General features: G+C 34.0%; 1 protein-coding gene and 1 pseudogene across 2 annotated transcripts; both read right to left on the reverse strand.

Annotated features, from left to right (window-relative positions):
- Positions 1-3,892, reverse strand: LOC109345881. 2 transcript variants are annotated; one of them, XM_019585135.1, is made up of 5 exons: positions 3,256-3,892; positions 1,723-2,223; positions 1,524-1,583; positions 884-1,296; positions 1-789 (listed from the first exon to the last, which is right to left on the reverse strand). In XM_019585135.1, the coding sequence occupies exons 1-5, from the start codon at positions 3,787-3,789 to the stop codon at positions 204-206; spliced, it is 2,094 nt and encodes a 697-aa protein (XP_019440680.1). In that variant the 5' UTR covers positions 3,790-3,892; the 3' UTR covers positions 1-203. The 2 variants fall into 2 exon arrangements, with proteins under 2 accessions (XP_019440680.1, XP_019440679.1); XM_019585134.1 differs by having other exon boundaries at positions 2-785; positions 880-1,296.
- Positions 8,108-10,048, reverse strand: part of LOC109345882 — a 5,458-nt pseudogene continuing 3,517 nt past the window's right edge.

The raw sequence follows: 10,048 nt of genomic DNA on the forward strand, positions 1-10,048 counted from the left end.
TAAAGATATCTTGAACACTAAGCAATTAGATTTATGTGTCAATATCTTTAACATTTTTCTCTCTACAACCACTATTCATTATAGGATATACAATGTTTCAATTATGAACAAAGAATCATCCAACTTTCCCACCAACTAATAAGTTGTGTATCTTTCCCTATACAACTGTCCCAAAAGAAGAAAAATTAAGTATCAACATCTTTTCATCTTAAGCTAATGAAGCTATATGCTTCCAAGAGTAACAATCTTGCAGGGAGCAAGAACACCACAAACAAATGCATATGGTTGGAACCAACAAGCCTACCAAACCATTTCAAGGACTCTCTACCTGTCTGTATGATTCCGGAAAAGGGAGGCTGGTCTTGAATCACATTGACTGATGATAACAACGATCTCCCGACAACATTGCTCGTGCCACTTCCACGCGGTCTCGCAATAGGCCACCATGCCTTTCGTCGTTGCTCTCTACTTGCCTTACGAATTTGGTTAAGTTCGTGGCGGATCACAGTTCTCACAGATTTTAAGTAGGAGTTCATGTCATGATCTCTCATTATTGTTCCTGCAGAGCCATATGCAGATCGGTCACTTAATATCTCAAGTGGATGTGGCGAATTCAAGAAGACCAACTGAGCGGCTCGGAGATGCATGTCCGTGTCGTTGGATTCTGACAAAGGGCCACTCAAAAGATATAGTCCACTTCCTGATGGCAGGAGATCATGGCTTGGTGAAAAATTCTCGTCCGGCTGTAGAATCAGAAATTCGCCCATAGGTGCATATAGTAACTTCTGCAGTAAAAGATTCACAAAATTTAGAGGCTAAAAAGAGCAAGAAAATTCCCAGTTTTACATAGCACATACTTAGGATAAAGAAGAAACTTACTTGGTTATTAAGACAAGGATGATTGCGAAAGTTGCTATTAACAGCCTTTAGTAGTTCTGCAACATGCTTAGGGTAATTGCAAGAAAATGCTCTTGGTACTATGTCTCTATGCATTGTAATTGCCTGAACATGATTGCGCGGCAATCCTAACTTTTCTAGCAAACTATCACCTCCACACATGATGGACGGAGCGCCGAAGGTTATCACCGGAAGCAGAGAGATGATGGGCACTTCCTTCCTTATCAACAGCATGAGATTTACAAGTAATGCCAAGCTACCCCCAAGAGAATGGCCAGTGAAACGAAATCTTGCCTTAGAGCCTTTTGATTTTAGGTGAGCATGAATTTCTGGCAACATTTGTTGATATATCCCTTTAGCAGCCTCATATATACCTCTATGGACAAGGACATCGAACCCCTAAAGGAAAAAAATATGCATATTAGATTCTCAGATTGCGAGAATAAGGCTGCGTATCCCTATCCTCCTCATACCCTAATAAGTGAGAGCCTCGTACATCGGGCGCCCTTAGATTCCCCGTATCTCAATTTCAGGATGGGTAGACATTAAGAAAGATAGGAAGTTTCCCCTTAACAAGAAGAATTGCATAATGAGATACAACATTAGCTTACAATATTAACAATTACCTCAAATTGAATTGGTTCAAAAAGTAGATTTGCTTGCCATGATGCGAATGACTCTGAACCCTGCAAATTAAGGCAATAGTTAACCAAATAAATATATAGAAAATTGACAGTGAATCACAAACAAGTGTAGAATTTAATAAACCAAGTGACATAACTAGCTCTTGGGAACTAAAATCATAATTTTTTGAATTTGCTCCACCTGAATGATAAAATATCTCGTACAACTCCGGTCATCATCACATATGTACCATTCACAGGGCGAAGAACTTGTTGAGTTCATATCATCTGCAAAAGCCTGCTTTACTTCCTCTTTTGCCGCAACCACAGCTGTAACTGAACCACTAGTTGCCTTCCAAGAAGCAACCTGTGCCTTGTTCTTGTTAGCATCATCGACGCTTTCGTTGCTCGCTTCAGGTGAACCTTCGCCAATCTCATCATTTGAAGATTTAAATGGAAGTATGCTCCTTGTCTGAGCATGGAGATAAGAGGCAGCGGCAGCGGCAATCTCATAAGCAGCCGATGCACTTATCTTGTATCCGCAATTCTTCGGCTCCTTCCCTTCTCCTTCATCCTTTTCAGTACTTTCTTCTTCATAAGTTGCAGTAGATGCCTGATTTTGTTCAGCTGTTGCAGCTAATTTCTTCTTCTCTATCGATGAAGTGACAAAACGCAGACCGTAATGTTTCAAGAGGTACCCTGGCTAAATTAACAAAGCTAAAATATAAATTAGAATCACACATGCATACTTTGGAATATCAAATTCCATGATTTGATTTTACAATGCAATTGAATTTTCTTATAGGTCAATCAAGTCACAAGAGTGCTTTGTTACAAATTGTTAAAAGTTACAACCAGCCTAGAGAAAAGTATCCCATTTACTAAGAAACACCTTGACCCTAGAACAACGCATTTCTAACCGTAGTTACATGGTTCACTCATTAATCCTACATCTCACATGCCGAATTCGTCATACCGGGTATTGATATCGTGTACTAGGTAACTATGTTTCAAACAAAATTTTCTTATTGCTGTGTGATTAACGTTAAGTTTACTGAATACCTATGATTAATATAGGTATTGGTGATTGAAAAGAAAAATACACAATTACTATAGATACAATTAGGGTTTTAAATTTCGACAAATATAACCTAACTGTAAATGTGAATTCAACCACAATAAAAAGTCATGCATGTAATCTTCTAGCAAAGTGATCCAAAACATACCATGGCATCTAAATTAATTTCTATGCCTGAAAACCCATGAATGAAAATTTTACTACATTACTTGACAATTCAATGAATTATAATACTTACCAATAAAAAATAAAAACTTTTGATGTTTTATTTCCTTAAACCTAGCACTTGCTTTATTAAGAACATTTTCATTCTAGAATATCACATTCATTCTTAATTTGGTGTCACATAATATTTTGTAATTTAATACACATTCATAGAAATTAAGAATAATATCTATATTTTCTCACAATATCAAATATCATTTTTATTATTACTTGGATTTATCTCAAATCAATCATACAATTTCTTTCTCCTCGTTTTTTCTTTTCTAGTCCATATTTGTTGATAAGAATAACCATAAGAATGTTCTCATGAAATGAGTATTCTTTCATTGATAAATGAGATAAGAATATTCTTATTTCAAAAAAAATGTTGTAAAAATGAACCAATGTGGATGCTATAAGCTTCAAATGAAACACAAAATGATGAAAATTCACCTTGATATTGGGAATAGAATAAGCCAAGTTGCCCAAATGAGACATCTTCTCATACAATCTTACTTCAGATAATGACACCCTTTTCAGCATTTTTGAAAACGAATCTCTATCAAATATAACCTCTTCCCCATTTTCATCATCATCATATTCAATTCTACAACCATTATACTCTTCTTCTTCATCATCTTCATCTTTTTCATCTTTTTCATTACCATTATTCCTCCAAACAGAATTAGCATGACAAATATTAAAAACCCAGTTCCCATTTTGCCCCTTCCCTTCCACCTCTATAATGTCCATTTTGTCCTCCGAAACGGTGTCGTCTATAGAGAAACCATCGTAACCGCCACTACAAATTCGTTTAGGACATAAAGACTTCAAAGGGTACCTAAATGAGAATCTAGAAAACAAAGATCTTTTGTCAGAAGAAGAAGCAGAACAACCCAACGCGCTAACCATGGCGCGTGATGTAGTTATTGGAATAGAAGGTGAAATTCCATAAATGCCACATTTTAAACACAAAGTAGTTTCCATTTTATTTTTTTATTGAATTTTGAGAATGAGAGCTCAAAAGGATTATGGTTTAAGAGCTCCCACCCCAAACAGAGTTATGGTTAAAGTTCTTTAAATTTTGTGTGTTTTTTTAATAAAAATGGAAAACAAAGAGAAGGGATGAGAAAAAATAGGGTTGGAAATTGAAACATGGAACCAAACAGAAGGTTTAAATTTAGTGATTCTATTCTGGAGCTGATGTTGAAGGTTGATGTCCTTGTTTGGAACTAAGATGAACATCATATGTTCCAAATAGTATTATATTTCATGTTTTGAGTTATTCAGAATGTTATTTTTTTATTACCTTTTGTTTTTTAAAATTTTCATTTATTTACATGGTAATATATGGTTTATTTGAGAGAAAATGAGACATTATTGAAACTGGAATCTCTCCTTTAACTACAACCTTAAAGGGAATGGAAGCAAACTTTTTGGGTGTGTCATGTTGTTATTGCCACATGGACTTAGGTGGGTATGTGGCCTACTTTGTCGTTTTGTGTTCCACTTTGCGTGGAAGTGCCACGTCATTCGGGAATGTTAGATTAACAACATCATGGCTGCCATTTTCCCTCAAAACTAATGTTGTAAAATTGATCATTAAATGAGAAGAAATCTCATTTAAGGTTTAATTGATTAATCTCTTTAATAAATCTGATTGTATTAAACGCGACTACAAATCATAATTATTTTTAAAGTAGATTTGCAATCTGACTGGTCAAATCATCTAATCCCTCATAATACCGCCTGTGACACTAAACTTGTGTCTGAAAATTTTAATCCAATTTAATGGTTATTCTCAAATTTCAAAATTGTTTTATTCGTTATATAATTTTGAAAGAATGAGTAATTTGAAATGTTAATATAATTTTCAATAAATTTATGGATTATAATTTATGTGAATTAGTTATAAAATATTATGATAAATAGGAAGAATGAGTACTTAAATTATGGTCTTACCTAAGTATTCCACATTAGAGATGGTAAAAAAACCCTTACCAGTGGGTACCTGCTGGTAAAACTCGTACAGGCACGGGTACGGGTCACAAACGGGTATTCGCGGGTATTATAAACGGGTTTTTAAAAATACTCGTAGTACATACAGGCAGGTACGGGTATTATGGTACCCGTATCCGCGGGTACTCGTTATTTATATGACTAATATATTATATTTAATTAAAATAAAAAGTACATTATTCTAACATTCATTACACTATGTATATTTTTTCATTTTATACTGTTACATATTTTATTGAGTTTGGTGGTGAAACACCCTACAAATATTATTACATGGGTAGAAACACACATGTTTTACAAAGAAAATATATATTTTTTGTTAAGGAAATGAGAACAAAAATCACACAAATAGAAAACACCAATAAATTTAGTATTTTTGTCAAATATTCAATAAAAGGTACAAAAATAATTAAATTTTATCTCATTTGAAACATAATAGAAGTAAAAAATTAAAAAAATCATTTATAATATAGGAAACCTGCGCGTACCCGTTGTACCCACGGGTACCCAGAAATACCTGCAAGTACCCGCACACGAGTACCCATACGAGTATGAGCGGATATGGATAATGCTCTCATATTTTGAAACGAGTAGCGGGTAGCTACTACTCGTGCCCGTTGCCAACCATATTCCTAATGTTAGAGAGTTAAGAAACCAAAGATTTAACTACTCCTATTTATTAGTTATATAAATACAATTACAAACATTGTTACCAAGTATGAACAATACGTTGGTCTAGTAATATAAGACTTCGTTAAATCCCTTGGGATGACCAAAAGAATAAGAGTTTGATTCTTGAAAGTGATACTTGTTGGAAGGGACAATCACACATCCTAAGAGGGATACCCTTAGTATTACAAAAAAAAACAGTGATACGAAGTTAGGTTATACAATTAATAAACCCATGCCACAAATTATGGTCCATGCAAATCCATGGTCCATCCCACAGAAACAATGTCAGATAATTAATTATCTGTTTCCTATCATAATTAAACTGCATTGAGTATTACACATCCTAAGGGTGCTTTTTCTTCAACACTGGTACCCTACCAATATAGTACATATTTTTCTTTTGTGTATTATGTTTTTAACACATTTGTTTTCAAGGCTCCTCCCCCCATTTAAGAGTCAAATCTTTTTATTAAATATTGTTATATGCGAAGTCCATAAACTAACAAATATAACTTGTGAAAAATTATTAAAATATGTTTAATCAATATACATTGTCAAGTGATACATGCTTGATTCCCCTTAAGCAAGATCTTGGGTTCGAGTCTTGTAGATGGAAAAAATGTCTGTTGGAAGAGTTAGCTCCACATACCTGTGGATATTCCCGGTTTGGACACGATTGCCTCCAGTATTACACGTGGGAAACCAAAAAACATTGTCAACTTCAAGAAATTTTACACAAGCATCCAACAATGCTTTGACAAATAGAATTTATCTTTTCTATTATTAAAAGTAAAAATACATGTCCAAATATGATTTGAAATATTACTCTAAATCTTATTATTACGTCCTATTAAATTAAAAATATCCAAATATCTAAACAACTTCAACAAAGCAGACATTGTTTCTATTAAATGTGTTTATAGTTAATGCTAATTGATCCTCAATTTTTTTAATCTAAGATCCTTCACTGAGTGCTTTTAAAACTTTCTACTTGTACATCTTTATAGGTTTGATGTTAACCAAACATATTTTAAAAGAATGATTTTTATATTGTTTACTCATAGGTATGTATATGTTCAGTTATTCAAAAAGAAGATACAAATCACTTAGAGTTTCCAAGAAGGTGTTGGTTTAAACACTGTAAGATCGTTTGGATGACCAAAAGGTCAATGATTCAATTCATGTGAGTGATACTTGTTAAGATGAACAATCACACTCCTGAAAGAGATTAATTCCTTACCCAAAAGGTAAAAAATACCTTTAGTAGTACCAAAAAATCACCGAGTCTTAATACATTCCAGTAAAGCAAAATGATATTCATAGTGTCTAACAGTATAACTCCATTCCAATTACTTTCTTATAAGTGGAGAATTATATCTTGTTAACATCAAATGATATATAAGATTGTGAATGACTAACAATGGACATTAGTGCCTCAATTGCCCAAAGATATCACATTTCAGTACCTAAATCTTCATTGTCTTATTAGCAAATAGAATTTAACTATTAATATAGATAATAGTTGCTATTTATTAATACAAGCCACATCAGGAACTTCTTAATTTTGAATCATGAACTTTCTTATAAAATCATAAAAAATGTGAACCAATAAACTAATTAAATATCATTTTGTGTGTATAAATGTTATGAAGTTTTGATGAGCAAACAAACTTATAAAGCTATCAGAAATGGAGGTAATATACATAAATAAGGTGGCATCATAGCATGGTGAATAAACAATCCTAATTGTGTGCAAGGACTTCTCAATATGAAACAAAAGTGAATTGGGTCCATTAATGTTCTGTTCCATGTTCCACTATCATAAATAGTGATTTCAGCAAGACAAACCAAGAAGAAAGATGAAATGCAATTTGCAAATAAGCACTAGACTCTCACTGAATGCCAACAATCTTAATCTATGTTCACAAGTAGATAATTTCAGACACAGCACAAAGCTAATGTAAGCATATTTTTCAGCTAGTGTTATATATTTTCCTTGTATCTTGACAAAATCATTGTTCACATGAATTCACAGGACATTCCAGCAAGAATTAAAGGATGCAAATCATTATGCGAATTTGGTTACTAAGAAAAAGAGGAACAGGTGAGAGGCCATGGGAATGCATTTACTATAATCACCTAATCATGTCACATTGTGGGCATAATGAGCAAAATAAAATGTACCATGTTTTCATTCTAACCAAGTGCTTCTTTTATCTTTGTTTTCTGTTGCTCCGTTAGTAACTTCGGGAATAGAACCTCGAAAGTGACGTATACATCTCCTTTCTTCGCGCTCATATGCAATGGCATGCCCTCCCCTTTGATTATAAGTAACAGTGTTTACACCAACAAAATGTCAAATTCAATTCACCCATCAGCAATGCTTATAAGTAACAGTATACAGTTATACACTACTTATGATATGGCTTTTAACCTGCTAGTGGGATGTGAGGAAGGTAAATGTAAGCAGTTTTACCCTCGCAAGCGAAGAGCTGTCTCCAGGATTTGAACTCATGACCTCTAGGTCACCCGGCAAGCAACTTTATGTTGTGTCGAAGCTCGCCCTCTTAACGGTTCATATAATCCAATCCCTATTCCCCAATCACCCTCATTTAGTTAAAGTAAGAGGAGTTACGAACTGAAAATGTCATTAATGTTCATTCCCATTCCACTCCCTCTGCCTCCACTAGCAGCATGCTGCTTCAAACCCTCTTCACCATACCTGTCGTAAATCTTTCTCTTCTCACTATCCGATAATACTTCATTTGCTGATCATAACACACAAAAGTCACCACATAAGATATAAAAGCACAAAACTTACATTAAAAGGAAAGTCATAATAAGTCAATGTAAACATAACAAAATACCTAACATTACCAAATTATTGGGGTTGCGGCATTTCAATCTTTATTGTTACAAAAATCCATAAAAAACAAAAAAAAAACTATAGAATAAAATTGGAAGTATTCCAAAAGCATCCAACAACATACCATCACATAACTAATTTGAATTGTACATACTTCATAGATCATAACAAACAATCATAGACATTTAATTAAGAAAAATATATATTTCTACTAAATCCTCCTGCACACAAGAACAAGAAAGTGACATGTCACAAACTGATACTTTATTTATTAGTGATTGTGGGTATGAGGATTAGTATGGGAACACTTTAATTAATCATCCTAGTCAATGTTTAATACATGGGAATAAAAGCATAATAAATAGTTTTTTTTGTATAACCAATGATATGGCTGCCACTACTAACTACCAACAAGTGTCGCTCACAAGAATTGAAACTTTAACTTTTTGATCTATCTGGGGATCTAATTGTTACAACATAACCGAATTTGGCAAAGAAAAGAAACAGAACTTTGGTGTTCTGTGTTGCAGAGAAAGAAGCAGAAAGAAAGAAGATGTGTTTGTGTATTAGTTCAGAGAGTAAGATTGAGAAAGAATATGTGAACAATAGTGTCGAAGAATGAATTCAACAAGAAGTATATTACTCAAGTAATTACAAGACTATTTATACACATAGCCAAAAATAGTAAAACTGAAAAACCAGTAAACTAACTAAACTAACTAAGACTTCTATTCTTAGTAAGTTCTCAAAACTATTAAAAACTGAATTACTTTCAACACTGCCCCTTAATTCAGATTTCCTTCAACTCTCTCAAACCAAGTTTGTATCTAAGTTCTTCAAACTTTCCTTTCTTCAATGCCTTGATTAAACCATCTGCCATTTGCTCCTCAGTTCTGCAAAATTCCAATTTCAACTTCCCTTTGCTAACTTCATCTCTAATGAAGTGAAACCGAGTTTCTATATGTTTACTTCTTCCATGAGCAATGAGATTCTTGGCCAAGTTTATAGCTCATTTATTGTCAACAATTAGCACCATGCTATCTTCTTCTTCCTTCAGCTTCAACTCACAAAGTAATTTGCCTAACCATGATGCTTGACAAGCAGCCATACAAGCAGAAATATACTCTGCTTCACAAGATGATAGAGCTACAACATCTTGTTTCTTAGAGGACTAAGAGATTGGTGCACTACCAAGCATAAACACATAGCCACTCGTGCTCTTTCTGTCACACTTATCTCCACACCAGTCTGCATCACTGAAACCAAGCATTTGATTCTAGTTTCTGTTGTGTAGACTGGATCCAGCAGGAAGCAATATGCCAAAGTTAATTGTTCCCTTTACATATCTGAGAATTCTCTTAGCATCTAGCAAGTTTGATCTTCTTGGAGACTCCATGAATCTACTAACAACTCCAACACAATATGCAATATCTGGCCTTGTGTTGCATATGTATCTAAGACAACCAATTATCTGCCTATAGAGTGTTTTGTCAATACCTTTTGTGTCTTTTTCTGATGCAACAGTCACAGAACTAGTCTCCATAGGTGTGGATGCCAAATTATAATGTTCCATGTTGAATCTCTTCAATACATCATTGGAGTATTTCCTCTGATGCATAAGAATTCCATCTTTGGACCTTGTGAATTCTATCCCAAGGAAGTAGGATAGATTTCCCAAGTCACTCATTT

This window comes from Lupinus angustifolius, chromosome LG04, assembly GCF_001865875.1.
Source record: "Lupinus angustifolius cultivar Tanjil chromosome LG04, LupAngTanjil_v1.0, whole genome shotgun sequence".
Classification (NCBI taxonomy): domain Eukaryota; kingdom Viridiplantae; phylum Streptophyta; class Magnoliopsida; order Fabales; family Fabaceae; genus Lupinus; species Lupinus angustifolius.

Coding starts and splice junctions, on each gene's coding strand:
- LOC109345881 (XM_019585135.1), bottom strand. CDS start 3,789: ATGGAAACTACTTTGTGTTTAAAATGTGGCATTTATGGAATTTCACCT. Junction 2,224..3,255: donor ATTCTATTCCCAATATCAAG/GTGAATTTTCAT, acceptor TTGTTAATTTAG/CCAGGGTACCTCTTGAAACA. Junction 790..883: donor AATCATCCTTGTCTTAATAA/CCAAGTAAGTTT, acceptor GAATCTTTTACT/GCAGAAGTTACTATATGCAC.